This window comes from Ptychodera flava, chromosome 3 (assembly GCF_041260155.1).
Source record: "Ptychodera flava strain L36383 chromosome 3, AS_Pfla_20210202, whole genome shotgun sequence".
Taxonomy (NCBI): Eukaryota; Metazoa; Hemichordata; class Enteropneusta; family Ptychoderidae; genus Ptychodera; species Ptychodera flava.
The window spans coordinates 24,833,988-24,849,663 of record NC_091930.1 but is presented as its reverse complement, the minus strand read 5'-3'; the positions used below and the strand labels follow the sequence as shown (position 1 = coordinate 24,849,663).

Sequence of the window (15,676 nt, the reverse complement as noted above, 5' to 3'; positions counted from 1 at the left end):
CTGCTCCAACCCATCGGAGCTTTTCCAAATCTTCGCGCATTCCATTAATTTTGCCCAAGAGCGGTCAGTAAAAGCCTTGATCGGCTCGTCTTGTATGTCACTGACGTGACACACGCACTCCCTACTTGTGGAGGTAGCCATTTTGGATTTGTATGTATCGGACTACGTGATTGGCTTATTGACAAAGCCGCCAATGAAAACGCTTGTTGCTCACAAGCTTTAACATCGATGATGACCTTTGACACTTATTAGCATATATTATATATTTTTAACTTTTCCGCCTAATTTCACGAAACCGCACAAATTGAGTTAGTAAAACTATCGATTTTCTATTTCTTTATGGTGGGAATTCAACATTTCGGCTGACTGGGATTAAACTTGAGAGTTCAGAGAACTTTTTGAAACGATAGCCCAGGTCGGCCCACAGACTACTAGACACCAAAGATTATAACAAAATGGACAAGCGGGGACTGTGTCATCAACGATGACTTGTTTAGCTACTAAAGCGGAAGTATATGTGACCTGTTGAGTATGTATGTATGTATGTATGTATGTATGTATGTATGTATGTATGTATGTATGTATGTATGTATGTATGTATGTATGTATGTATGTATGTATGTATGTATGTATGTATGTATGTATGTATGTATGTATGTATGTATGTATGTATGTATGTATGTGTGTATGTATGTATGCATGCATCTACGTTGGTAGGGAGGGAGGAAGGGAGGGAGAGAGGAAAGAGTGCCTGAGTATGCCTGTCTATGTATGTATGTATGTATGTATGTATGTATGTATGTATCTATCTATCTATCTATCCATCCGTCTGTCTGTCTGTCTATCTATCTTTCTATGGCTGTTATCATTTAATGATAATGGCAGATGGCAGGTATAACCAGTAGGATAGCGAATCAAATTTACCTTAATCTTAGTATCGCAGGGCAGCTTATCCTAGCTCGTTGGCTAGACAAATTTTACCATTGGGCGATAGCGTAGATTCAAAGGAGGAAGACAACGGGAAAGAAATAGATCTATGAAAACAACCAATGGCTCAGTAGATATGAATTGTCACCTTTTACATACAAGGAAAAGTGGCTGGTCTGTCGATAGAGCTTTATTTTGTACTTGTTTATGGCATGATTAAAATAAATGATCATTCAGTATTTTAATTGACTGCTTCACGTCAGTGTTTATTTCAGTATATTTTGAAAATATCAGCTGTCAGCATTGACATATTAACGTGCCCCTCCCATCTTATTACCGTAAATTATCGACAATCAACTTTAGAGAATCACATATCATACGTATAGAAGTTGCCTAGAATACTGCAATCTTTCGTACGTTATTTTCCACTTTAACCCTTTGCACACCAAGGCCCTGTGGTGGAGTTGACATTTGGAAGTACCATCTAGCATGACGTCTGACTTCTTAAATTAACAAAGACTGTCCACCATACCATTATAATTTTTGAATCACCATAAAATACTTGTCCCAAAAATATCCAAATTATGGTCACGTGACATCATTAAGTATTCAAAATGGCCGCCAATATATAAAATATTGTATTTTTTTAAATATATTTCTTTATTTTCATAGGAATTCCTCATTTATTCATCATTTTTCATCACGAAACCTGTTTTCTATCACGTCAGTATGGACTGAAATGAAACAGTGACAAAAATTTTCAAAAAACACTGATATTTTGTATCATTTTGACCTGCTAAGTGTAATGTAAACAAAGGCTCTGTATATTAAGTGTTAGGTCGGTCAAAGCATAACGTAACATAACATCCAGCAACTAATATTATGAAATATTTCCCACAGTAAGTATGTATATTTTGAATGACAATGACACACTTGTCCCAAAATATGCTAATAATGGTCATGTGACCTGATTATGTATTCAAAATGGCCGCCAACAATATAAATTTATCATTATTTTTACATGTTTTCCAATTTTCCAGTAAAAGATAATCGATATTGTATCATATCCCAATGCTTAATCACTATTTATAGTGCCATGACCATGGACTTTGATGTAAACTTTACATATTATGAAAAACTTTACACAGATTTGATAAAACTTACACAAATTTTTTTGTCTTCACTCATAAGTGAAGAATTACACACAGCGCCCTTGAATATGGGAACAGACAGTTCAAGGTATCCTATTTTATATTTTCTGACTATTGAATTTATCAAACTTTGTCCACAATCACAAGATATTTTTGGAATTGTAGTATTACAATTGCCTCAAAAATATGCAAATACTGGTCACATGACCTCATTAAATATTCAAAATAGCCCCCAGTATTCTAAATTTACAATGATTTTCACATATTGCTTTTCTTTCTGACGACATTCAAAAGAATTTATCCCTTCCTATTTCTCAATTATGTCTAAATGTATATTTGATTCCGTGGTCTGATGGTTCCAGGAAAATGTTTGTACACCGTCCCTCCACCCTACAGCGATTTTCCTGAATAAACTTGTCGATATTGTAACACAAACGTTTCGATATTGAGGTGGGAGCCTCAAGGTTCTTTCACTTTTTATACATAAAAATTCATTTCTTTTCAAAGCTTGCTTTGGCCTCTAAAACAGATTGAGCTTGCACGGAATCGCCGCTAGACAACTGTACGCGACCGTACCTCTAAGTCTTAAAACGGATAAACAAAGACACAAACAAAATCACTATCCCAAAAATCATCGTTTCGGACGAAAAAACATCAAAATAAGTGTCTCACCATTCGTAAAATATCGTATATATAATGTTCAAAGACTGAAATATGCTGAGTTGGATTAGATTCAAACATGGAAGGGAGGTAAAAACTTCGTGACCGAAGAACCAACGTGCGCGATCAAAGTTTCAAAATTGCGTCGCGACAAACTCAACAGCATTCCGAAACATCGAAAGCATAAATTTCGAGTAATGTTAGAATGAAAATCGATTCTAGAAAATAAAACTTTTAGGAAAGTATACACCTCGCAAGTCAAAATTCAAGGGGAATTTTACGGATTGATTGGCAATTTTCGTTGTTCAAAAACGCGTGGCCGACGTATGGTGGCCGCCATCTTGAATTTTAACAACAAATGCATCGTCGAAAACTCGGGCGTTTTCTGCAACAGATTAGAGTAAACGACAAAAAAACCGCATACTACCAATTTTAAAATCCCCATCGCTGGTTGACCAAATTCGTTTCGATTTATTCTTATTTCTATAAGTGAAAGGGGGAATATTTCGTACTATAAGGTGCCTCTTCCTACCTAGCGAGGTCAAATTTGGTGGGCGAAAATTCGACGGGAAAACGCAGAAAATCATAGACGAAAATCTAAAAAGAAATTACTCTCAATAAACACAGTTTCTCAGTTGTAGCAGAAATCCTGGCTATGGTAACAAAGTTACCTGAGGAGCAAAGACATGACAATAGATAAAAATACACCGCACCGCAAGATGTTGCTAAACGCTACTGATGGCGTCCCCAAGCAAGCAATTTACATCCGTAACGCGCTTCGTACCAACGGTAGAGCAATTAACACCTTTAAACAATAGCGCACGTGTCGCGTTTCCAGACCGGTGGGTGGAGGGACGGTGGTTTGTAACATCATTTTTATGAACCCAATAAAAGCTTCGTTCAAATCACTGTGTACACTAATATTACAATCATTTTGCAAAACTCAGAATTTGATTATTCGAGTTTTGCAAACTTCATCCAATATACATGCAAAAACATAAGATACACAATTTTATTGTAACCAAAAACAATATTTATTGGTTTTCTTTTGTAAAAAAAATTAAAATAATGTAGCAACGCCCTAAAAATCAGACCGAAACCCTCAAAATGTCACAAGGGAACCATTTCTGGATAAGGTTGGTTTTGTTGCATGTACATCATTAGTATAATAAAATTAGGTCGTAGTATACAATACTGTCAATGTTGATGATGTCGCTGTCTTTTATCATATTCTGAGCTCTGCATGTCATCTCCAAGCCTTCCTCTTTCCATCCACCAACAGTAATATTGAATAACAAAATGCAGAAAGGTCTGCAGTATATTGTCTTTTCAAAGTACAGTACTGTATGTAAAACCAACGAAAACTTTCTCAGTTTGTTTTCTCAATTATAAATCGCATAATCTCATTCTGTCTTCAATTGCATTTTGAATGTCAACTCAGACCCCCTTATATGGCGTTAATATGATAACCTAGCATCGGTAGTGAGATATAACCTCGATATCATTATATGCTATCTCATTTTTACGTATTCAGAAACCACAAAGCATTTTAAAATACATACAATATCAGCGGATGTTTATAATTATTACAAAATGCGTTAACTAATGTTACAAAACGCGTTTTATTACAAAACGCTGATACCCTTATTACAAATCGCGTAAACAATAATTTATTACAAAATGCTGATACCCTTATTACAAAATGCGTAGACCATTTTATTACAAAATGCTGATACCCTTATTACATTTTGCGTAAGTTGTTACAAAATGCGTCGTATTACAAAATGCCGCAGTACACGGTCATATGTTGACCTGATGTTACTGATATGCCCTCATTACTTGTTGTTTAATGTTTACTTCGCGTCACGGGCTACAGTTCATAACAATGTCATGGTAAGGTCAAATTCCGTGATATGTGATACATGCATGTATACGTATGTTCATAAACGAATCGACCGAACAGTCCGTATTGGCATTCTATACGCGCTGAGACGCAACCGCTGTTTGGAAAATTTACGAGGCAAAATAAAGGATCTCTTAGTCTGATTCAGACGAGCAAGTCCTGTCAAATCCAAAGATATTTTGTATATGTGACGTTGGAAAGTGTGATACATGAGACATTATTTTTTGCTTTATTACACCACCTATCACTTCGACGTATAGTTTGCATCGCAGAAGGTCAAATCATTGGGCGTAACATCCCCCGATAACTGCGCAGTCTCAGTTCATTTGTCTTCCTCTATCTGCACAGCATCATAGTACCCTCACCGACTCTCCAGTGAAATACGACCAAATGGAGGACAAACCCCCACCATATCCCGGCAGTGAGTATACCCCGCATATTTATAAACAGGCATAATACGCAGAGAAAGAGAGGGGAAGCGGTCATAACTGAGTTTGAATTTCACTAACTTGACATCTTGAAGAAAGTCAAAGTAATCATCGCGGTTATCAGGCATTTTTCTGACATCCTATCGCAAATCTGTTCAGGACCTATTTTATGGTCATTTCAAGCTACCACTTAATTGTCAGAATTAAACGCTACTGAAAGCGGCCTTGAATTCTGTATGTCACGCCCGTCTCTCTAAATGAAGTCAATTTTAAACAGAAACAGATTCGCGAACGCCTTTCTCAGGGCCCATGGCTATCACAAGAGAACCTTGCATTACTCCGCAGGGTCGCCTCAGCATAGCATAGCATCTTACAAACAGTCAAGCTAGAGTTGGGGCGTTGACTATCTGAGTCAAGTGTTAGAGTCATCGTCGTCGCTTTCCCCCGAGGCAACAGTGAAGCTCTGCCCCTCAAATTGATGATTTCATTTAATTCCGTCAAGGAATCTCTTGACCATTAGCTTTCGAAATCAATAATATTAATAAGGATACTCTACGAGAAAAACGAATGTTCAAAAGTGTACCAGTATTTGAAATTCGAAATGACCTTCATCACTTTACTGACTCCATGGAGGGGACTTTTTATTATTTTTTTTTGCCATTTCACATAAAACGGGGAAGTGAAGACGACATATTACTGGAAGCAGTCTAGAAAAGCATCGTAAAAAATTGAGTGTCTGAATGTCTGTCCCCGAGGCACATTTCACCTGAAGACGAATAATTGCTAGCACTTCAAGAATTAGGTCACAATACATCTTGCAAAACATGCGCGGCGGGAAAAAGATAGTCTGCATGACAAGCGGGTGTTTGATGATGTCACTGATATGATTCGGTTTTCTATCGATGTCTCGAGAGTGTGATCCTATTATAATCTTGAAATGTGAAACGGGATCAAATAAACGTGAAGCTAAACGGACTGTCACACGCAAGACCTGAGTACAACCGCGCATCGAAACGGGGTCAACCTAGTTCAGGATAACATGTTTCATGATGGGTGATCATTTCGATTCAATGCCGTACTTTGTCATCAAATAAATCACACGATGGTAAAGTTGATCGTGTCGTTATATTTGGAAATGACTCAAATATTCACTGATTATAAAAAAACCAATCAAAGGAAATATTACTTTAAGTGTAAATGACTATTAAAAGCTCAGTATCATCATCAATGTAAGCCTTTACTTTAATTATGAGTGACCCGCCAAAATTTGCGGAATTTTTTTCTTCGCAGAGACTTGCTTCCCCTGTCACACGAGATTTCGCGTGGTTGCAATATTTGCTACTGCTCGAAGGTCGCTAAATAAACAGTTAATGAGGGTTTTTGTTTGAAGTACAAATCAGGTACGCCGCTGTCACGTTTACTGATTTAAAATCTTTGAACCTAAAACAGATTATGGAGGTGCATGGAATCATCTAGTGGAAGTCTCGCAAAATCTCACCATGAGAGAAAAAAGCTTCTTACTTGCTGCGGGACTACAAGGGTATAGTATATGAAATGTGTTTATGCTCTTACAAAAGCGGACTTAAAGCTTCAAGTCTAAAATTATTGATACACAAGAAAAGGCCGATGGTCAAATCTTATCTCTATGATTAAGTCCGCATATAATTTGATTTATGATATTCGAAAAGTATACGTAGGGTTCTCTTACGAAGAGAGCAAATATTGAAAAATACTGCTTCTGAAACATTAGAATGTCTTTCGGAGCGTTTACAGAAAAATTGAAAAAGTGTGGAAATCAAGATTCTGTAGTGTGGTAAAGCTTAAACTGGATCTATGTTAAACTTCCGAGGCTTTCGATATTTTTGTTAAGTGTACTCGCTCAACGCGTTCGAACCTTGAAGTGTAAGATGCATAACCTAAACTCACCCCGGCTTGTTCCTTCGATGTCCTTTTGGGACTCCAAGTTACATCTTGATCTTGAATTGTATGTTGCAACTCTTTCCATTCACATGCGGTCTTTCAGCAGCGTTTATATTTATCTCCAAGTAGGAATCTTCCCGTCGTCTTGCGCTTTGTGTGTTAACGCGCCCTCTGTCGCCGAGAAAGCGTCTTTGCGTTTACCAATGCATGCAAGACCCTTAGGAGCAAATACTTAACGGGCGAAAAAACACGAGATACAAATCAGAGTCTTCACAGCAGGTGTCCGTCCGTTCGATCACAGTCCCTCCACCCGTGGGTGGAAGGACTGTGGTCCGATCAACGTTCCAAAATATGAAGATGTAAGAGATGCGCATATAACGTCAGCGTGTAGATTTTTTTAAAATTTGAATTTAGTTAAAAATTCTATAAAGACGACGTTTTGAAGTTGACCACCCATATGATAAATATTTGGCGTCTTATAGGGACAATACAATAATATGTTTATTATCTTTTTATAATAACAAATGAATGATCTTCTTCTAATCTCTACATTTTCCGGTGAACACTGTCAGCTTGGTAATGTTTAAATCACAGTCACGTCAAAGGTACAAATTATAATAAAACCATCACCCTGACCGACAGAAAGCTCATGAGGAAACAATAAGAAATTTACATTTATAAAATGCCGACAATATTAACTTTCACTTAAACTTCGTTCTCAAGCTACCCCTAACCTTAAAGAAACGTCACTCGCTTAACTTTGATACAAGGTTTACATATCCGACGATGCAAAGATCTGCATAAACATGGCTTACTTTGATGCTTCGTTTTAATACATTTTTAACTGAATTATAACGTTGATTTCTTTCACAGACCCTTCAATGTACGGACCAAGTCAGCCGCCACCGCCGGCGGCTTACCACCCGGTCCATCAGCAGCCTCCTCCCGGCGGTTTCTCGTACACACAACAACCCGTGTCTCACCCACCACCACCACCACCGGCACACGGCGCAACGCAACCCACCCAGCCCGTCGTAACGACGACAACAACGGTCTTCGCGGTTCCCCAGTTGGGACCGTCGCCCACGGCGGTGACGTGCCCGAATTGTCGACAGAGCGTCGTCTCCGAGGTTGAAATGTCTGCGAACACCATGGCATGGATGTGTTGTGTCATCATGTTCCTATGCGGGTAGGCAATTCATTGAATGTGAAAATGAAATTGAGCGCATGTTTTAGTATATACATTATCTATATTTCAGGTAGTATGCTCCTTGAAAGTGAAATACTTAAAATTTTGCTCAAACTTTCCTCAATAAATATTTAAAGTTATCTCTTTCAAAATCATATTTCAATCATAAAGTTGGGGGTCGCCGTGCAGATTTTATTACTATTGAAACAAATCACCAAAGATTTACCGGTATTTGAATTCAAAATAGGTGTCAATCCTGTGTAAACTCTTTAAAGAAACACAAAATTGTCGATATTTGATAAACTAAGACGGTGTCACCGAAAAGTTTTCTTACACCAAGAGCTTTAAAATGAACCCCCACAAGTGGTATATCCCAAAAAAAATGATAAAGATTTAGGAGCATTCTACCTTTATATTAAAGTACAAAAATTTCAACCATGTCTTCCATTACTTTACTATTTCTAGATCCCACATATGTCTCAAGCAAGATTTCTTCTTTCCATCATTTTTCCATGCCGACACCTGCACACTGGTGAAAAATTAGTACATAGAAATATATTCAAATTCAAACACATGGGACCTATGTAACTTATGATAAGTTAGCTGTCGTGCAATTTGCAGGGAAATACGATACCTCAATGATAGTTGCAAGTTGACATTAATTATATTTTTATAGCAAATTGTCAAAATTCAAAGACGTCCCCGGTAAGCATCCTTTATCCTGCGTTTTAAATCCTTTTTATTAAGGTCGACATAGGGAAATTTGAACACAGAAAACGGAGGATATTTCTAGATTGAGTGATAATCAATAGATTTCGTTACAAAATCGATATCTACATTAACCGAGAACAAAAATCAACGTCACCGGAAGCGTGCATCGAGGTACAGCGCCATTGGTCGTAGGAAGGGGACCGAAGAATATAAACATCGCATTATCAATGTGATATTTGATATGCTTGATTTAAAACAGTCCGCACCCAGCAAGTCAAACAATTTTCTGTTTTGAAGCCTCATTTTGCACCCATGGCCTTTTTAAAAATTTCAAGAAATGCCTGCTTGGCGTTTAGAACTAAATATTGAAAATCCATAAAGTTATTCCTTTCTACGTTGCCTAACTCTCTCTCTCTCTCTCTCTCTCTCTCTCTCTCTCTCTCTCTCTCTCTCCTCTCTCTCTCTCTCTCTCTCTCTCTCTCAGATTATGGCTTTGTTGTTTTATTCCGTTGTGTATGGCCAGTTGTCAAGACGCCACGCATCGTTGCCCGAACTGCAAACACGTCCTCGGCAAATACTCACAATGAAATCGTGCACTTCCAAATTTTGAACCCCGTCAATTCAAGTCTCCGCCTTTGTTCACTCACCAACTTTTACCGAAGCTTGGCAATGGAAGCATTTACGTTGATGGGCAGAGAGAACAAGGGTTTCCGATCGTCAACTTCCTAGTGACGGCACAATTATATTTGCAAATGTCTGTATGGGCATTCACCGCGTCACGTTACCTTTGCCTTAACATTGATAAAAGAAAGACAAACCGTAGAAAACGCATACACTATTTGTTATATGAAGGGCATGAACTTGATTTGTCTATCCTTATACACAGTAACCTTTTCAGTTCCTTGGATCACCTAAGGACACGTCGTATTCACTCTCTCCAATACAGAACCACGTGATGATGTTTCACGTTATTTCTTTACAAGTCTATTAACCACATTCGACTTGGACAATAACAATGTCTGAGGTGTAATACATTGTTTACATGTATGTTGAAAGACACCGTGGCAAATAAAGTGTTACACTGCATTATGGTACATAGGAGTTAAATAATTGTGCACAGTAATTAAAACGTTTCAAATTGATCCCGTTTGCAATGGAATAAATTGGAACACATCATCAACAATTTTTTTACTGTACACAAGTAATTAAAAATAGTATAATAAAACAAAAAGTAAAAATGAAATGCTGTCAAGTCCATCCTATCCTTTGTAACATATTGCCGACACCGAGGAACGACACATTGTCACCTTTTGTCTAATATTTCCCTTCTTTATCGCTTCATTAAAGGCCTTCGAGAGAACATTGAAGGACAATCGGTTGACGCGCTTATCCTGGGTACCAGTGGACTTCTTTGGTGTCACGTTTTGTCATTTGATGCTGAGTTTGTATGTAGAATACATTAGGTGTACTGGGAGGGGAAACAAGTTGAGCGAGATATCCGGCCAGATACACCACTCATACTAGGAATCTATTTGTTCCAAAACATACTAATGTAGAATATGGTTCTGTGTCAGTTTTAGATGTTGCTTCATGCAGTTTCACCCGTTCCATGTAGTGAATGAGGGCCCTTGCATGATTAGTGTATCCGACCAGATAACTCACTCAGCCTGTATTCCTCCTTAATACTGCTGCACTTATTGTCTCCCAATATTCAAAGTTTCAATAGCTAGCAGGTAAAAAAACCCTCGTTCACTACACGGAGTTAATGAAACTGCATGGCGTAATATCTTGGAAACTTGAACCATATTCTAACGTAGAATATTTATGAAGGTTCCTATTTTTCCATTAATAGAACTAAAGGAAGCTGTGCGTTAACGTTGTACATTCCAATCAATCATTTGTTTTCTTTCAAACATAGAACAACAAATAAAAGTATACCATTGAGCTACATCACGAATGTTGACTGATTACTCAGCTATAAGTTCCTGAAATTCCTAAACTGTCTTAATTAATTAACTCCACTGAGTCCATTTTGTTTTAACTCTGCCGGAAAAGGAGGGGTTTCAACATCGCCCGCTTCTAAGTAAGGTAACGCATTCTTTCCTTTTTACGCCGATAAGCAGTCGTTCGACAGCATTGCTTTCCTGCTTCGGGTAAGCAAAAATCCTTTACCGTCACAATCATTGGACACAGTAGACATTGGCGTTTTGAAACACCAGTGTTTATTGATATTCGGGATTGGTCAAATCTGGATTCTCGGCGGCAGAGCGTTTGGTGAGTTCGATCAATTGTTTGATGTCTTCTTCCGAAATCACAACACTGTTCACCTTAGACATTGTGACCGCCGGTCACTGAGTGGTACGGTGCTTAGGGGTACGGCTATTATCGACATTAACATCTTCATGTCTATGTCGGCTAGATATAAGTTTGATCGCTGACATATATGTATCACCTACTCTAAATTCGAATTTCTCCATGTGTCTTATAATCATATCCAAGGCCTACATATATACACTTGTTATTAACTTATGGTAACCCTGCCATAGTATTTGACATAAATGTCATCACACAGCTGAGCTCTTGACCCCCATCGTACATGATACAGCCGATTCCAAATTCATACAGATACAGTAAATAATCTGAATTACCTTAATATTGTCATTCACCTCTGTGTGCTGTCGCCATCAAGTACTAAAAAACGCGGAACTTAAAACTGTCTTTATCAGGTGGGGACTACATTGATATTCATGGTATCGTTGCTCTATACAGAATAGAGAAAGAGTATCTCTATGGTAAATTTCTGTTCTGAAGTACTATTGAGATCAGAAGATTACAATTCGACTATATCAAAATACTTGAACTGCAGTTTTATCGTTCATAACCTGAGTTATATTTTTAAAAAGACAGTTTATCCATTGAAATATTGGATATATTCTGCTTTCCATGATGTGCGCCATCGATCAGTAAATTAAAAAAAAAATTATGAACGTCTCTCAGGGCAAGCAGATGTATCACAGAAAACCCCGGTAATTTGACATTTTAATAACAACACGTGTTCCATTCTGAAAGTATTGGCCAACCAGAAAATAAATATCATAGTCACGCGCATAATGCACAATACACTTTTTTTTTGAAAAAGATGTATTTATTTAAACAAAGCAGCAAATAAAAGAAATCTACATAACTGTGAATGTGTTGAGCGAAAGAAAAAAATTCCAAAGCAGCTTGTCTGAAAAATAGTCTGAAACAAAAACAAACAAAAAATAATTAGCTGGCTACTTACAAAGATCATCTTATGAATGCATTCAAGCTGCATTGTTGTCCTTTAAGTTTTACAAGACTTGAAAACTTTGCGATGAAATCCTCTGTTTTGTTCATCATCTTTAAGTGAAATATAATGTGTTCATCATGAGGAAAGATAACATTTTAATTGCATAACATAGGATTTAATTAAAACTTTAATCCCACCAAGAGTAACAGAATTTCGAATATTCCACACTGTGTATTTTACAAGGGAAGTAATACAGTAAATAATGTCAGATGTTACGTTTATCATTTTCGATTCCTACAATAGCTAATCTTTTGATATTTACACTCAAATAAGATGTGTTCAAGAGGCTTCTTGGCCACAAATTTGGCATTTCACATCACTTAAATTGAAACTTTTGGCCAAGCTTTGTGTGACTATAGCCTGTGTGGAGAATTGTCCAATTTCAATCATTTACTGAATTGCTAACAATTCATGTTGAATTAAGACGACTGAATAAAGTACCTTTGTAACTTTCAGTGAGACTTAGATTCTCAGCCCATTTTTGACCAATCTGACCTTTGACTTCATGCCATTTCTTATCAACTACTTTCCGATATGACTGCATGCCATTTATTATCCATTAATTTCGAATAAAATGATTTGGTATTGACATCGTGATCACATTTTTGTCCGACCATAATTCTCTAAGTCTAAAATATCATAGATCTCTTCATTTTGGATGTTAGAAGTGATAATTTGTTTCCAGAATCTGGAATAGCATTGAGGAGTGTTTCATACTCTGTCTTCACTTCCTCTTGCGCATGTCTATTTGTACCTTCTCTAATTTTTGCAATTATTTCCCGATGTTGAAGCCAGTCATTCCTATTATCATTCTAGATGTCTTTAAGCCTTAAAATTCCACTCTTTTCTCATAAAAGAGGACACTTCCTTCATTTTTGATATTGTCATTATACCACAGAACTTCATCAAGAAGATTCTGTTTTGCTGATGTTGGTAATTCACTCTTGTAAGTCTAAGTGACTTCCAAATATTTAACATATCCCTATACACCATGGGTTCGTTTGTTGTTGACTTTGAAATTGAGATGGAGATAGCGATAATCACTTTTCAGTTTATCATTCCTCATGAAATACTTTGATAAGTTTGCCCTTTAGGAGTCCCTTATCTGAATTTACATTTCAAAAATTTATAAGTCACTTTAATTGCAGTGCAATATTTTTTTCTTTAATGTCGACAATTTTTTGCCACAGTCATCATATCTTTGAATGAAAATGCGGCCTTTTATAGCTTCTCGTTTGCCTCTCCAAATAAAATTCCATAATTTACTATTTGCTTTATTAATAATTTCCTTTGGTACGTCATCAAATGATGCTAGGTACCACAATTTTGATGCAGCCAGCATATTAGTCAATACTTTAAAAGTTCTAGATACTCAGAGCGCCAATAACGGCCAAGTAAGTGTCCCTTTGTTTTTTGATCATTTTATTTCGAAACCTGTGAATTATTAATTTGTGAGGATATGTTTGTCCCGTCCCGGTACCGTTATCTCTGGTTAGATAAAACTAGTCATCGCAAGACCTCGAGCCTACTCTTTTCAATGATATTTTCCGCGCTTCATTATATCGAAGGTGATATGTCTGAAGTTAGTGCGGTGTCGTGGCACTAGTAAAAATAGCGGACGCTAGACGCGTCTTTACGCGTTCAAAATGTACATGTCGGTGTTCAAATTTGAACGGCTAGTGTTCATATTGTTAACACTAGTGTTCATAATATTAATAATGATGTTCTAAACCTGAACACTATGTGTTAACAACGATCTCCTTCAAGTGTTCAAAAACTCAGCATCACAGATATTTTACAATACTGTGAAACAATTAACAGTCTTTTGTGTTTTTTACTTTACAATGGCTATATTAAATTTACTATTGCTTCACTGTCCGGTAAACGTATACGGATTTTTGGTGTAACGAATTTCACACTAAGTGAAAAATATTTCCGGCCTACAATCGCTGAAAGCATGTTTTTTCTAAAAAAGGAAGTATACAAAATAATTTTACACGTTTATTACGGGTTGAAAGTTTAAAGATTAGAAAAGAAAATCAGAAAACCACCGTGAACGTTTTAATTTTAACATCGGCATGCAAGAGGCGTTCTACTTCTAAACACTTGGTGTTCAATTTTGGTGCCTTTTCCTATCCCATGATGCATCAAAACGGAAGTTGCGACATTTTTCTTGTAAGCGCACCCTGAAGTCGTGATCGTGCGGAAGCAAGACCAGAAAGGGTAAGTTTCCTCTCCAAAATAGTAAAAGGTATTAGATTTTTGAAGCATCTATATTATCGTCCTTTGAAATTAATTGTATTGTACCTTGGAATAGCTTAACTATGAAGAAACCTTTAATTCTGTCAGTAGCTGCCATACCAACAACTAGCTGTTACTACGCAGTGGTACTTTTGGCCATAACCTATCGATCGATCTCACTCGGGTCAAGGGTCATCGGAACACAACTGTAGCGATAACCCTTGACCTGAGCGCGATCGATACGCCTTGCATAGTACCGCTGCGTAATCACAGCTAACACATGTCTTTTAGTAAACGCAATAGCATGTAAAACATCAGTTAAACATCGTGAAGTATACAATGTATTGTTTCAGCATATGAGAGTTTGGCTTTTTTATTTTAATCAGTTGATGACAATTAGAAGCAGCAAATATTTTGTATTGAAGAGAGGCACTGTATATGAAAGTCTCCCCTTTTCCTTAACCTAATAAGCCCCTTGTCTTTCATTTAAAGTTTCATCTCGCCATATTACCTATTGTTGCATTTTTTTCAGGATGTAAAAAGTTGGATTTAACTGAAAATCGAAGAGTTGTTATAGAAGCTGGTGGTACAGATAACGAAGAAGATGAGTCTACAGGTAGCTGTCTGGAAACAAGCTTGAGAACCTCAGTTCATCTCTAATGTAGATTTAAACTTGCAAGGGTCAGTAACTGAATTTTGATAAATTTCTGTATTTTTTTTCTGAATTAATCTAAGCTTTGGTAGCATGCTATGATCAACTAAATGTTGCCGGAGAATAAGCTTTCACAGACGTGTTGTCTCCCTTATTTAAATTAAAGCTGAAAGCGACAGACCATTCAGAGTAAAAATGTCCACTCTGAATTACTGATTTTTCTGAAATTTTCACTCTGAATTTTCTGTCACTTTCTGCTTCAATTTTTCATCCCCCTTGCATCTGATGAAGGAGACTTCACGTCTTTGAAAGCTTATGCCCTTGTAATATTTAGTTGATCACAGCCTGCTACCAAACCGTAGATTATTTTGTATTGTACCTCAACACGTCTCTTGTACTTAGCAACTGATTTTTAGCTTTGCTGTCAGCTAAATAGGTGGATGTGTAGCATTGTCCTCAAATTTGTACATCCAAAGGTTTTTCTTCAAAACAGCCTGTACGAATCCTTTAATATTTGGATAACAGGTCCCAAGGGATTACCCTAATCAGATATGCTCAAATTA

At 37.1% G+C, this 15,676-nt stretch overlaps 1 protein-coding gene across 1 annotated transcript; it reads left to right on the top strand.

Annotated features, from left to right (window-relative positions):
• Nucleotides 1-4,920: 4,920 nt before the first annotated feature.
• Nucleotides 4,921-9,568, top strand: LOC139125806 (lipopolysaccharide-induced tumor necrosis factor-alpha factor homolog). Its single transcript, XM_070691900.1, has 3 exons — nt 4,921-5,062; nt 7,863-8,178; nt 9,374-9,568. Exons 1-3 carry the CDS (start codon nt 5,032-5,034, stop codon nt 9,474-9,476), a joined length of 450 nt encoding a protein of 149 aa, XP_070548001.1. The 5' UTR covers nt 4,921-5,031; the 3' UTR covers nt 9,477-9,568.
• The last annotated feature ends 6,108 nt before the right edge of the window (nt 9,569-15,676 follow it).

Bases quoted from the DNA above. Each gene is read 5' to 3' on its own strand.
- LOC139125806 (XM_070691900.1), top strand. From the start codon at position 5,032: ATGGAGGACAAACCCCCACCATATCCCGGCA. The intron at 5,063-7,862 runs GTGAGTATACCC...TTTCTTTCACAG, and splicing joins ACCCCCACCATATCCCGGCA to ACCCTTCAATGTACGGACCA. The intron at 8,179-9,373 runs GTAGGCAATTCA...TCTCTCTCTCAG, and splicing joins GTCATCATGTTCCTATGCGG to ATTATGGCTTTGTTGTTTTA.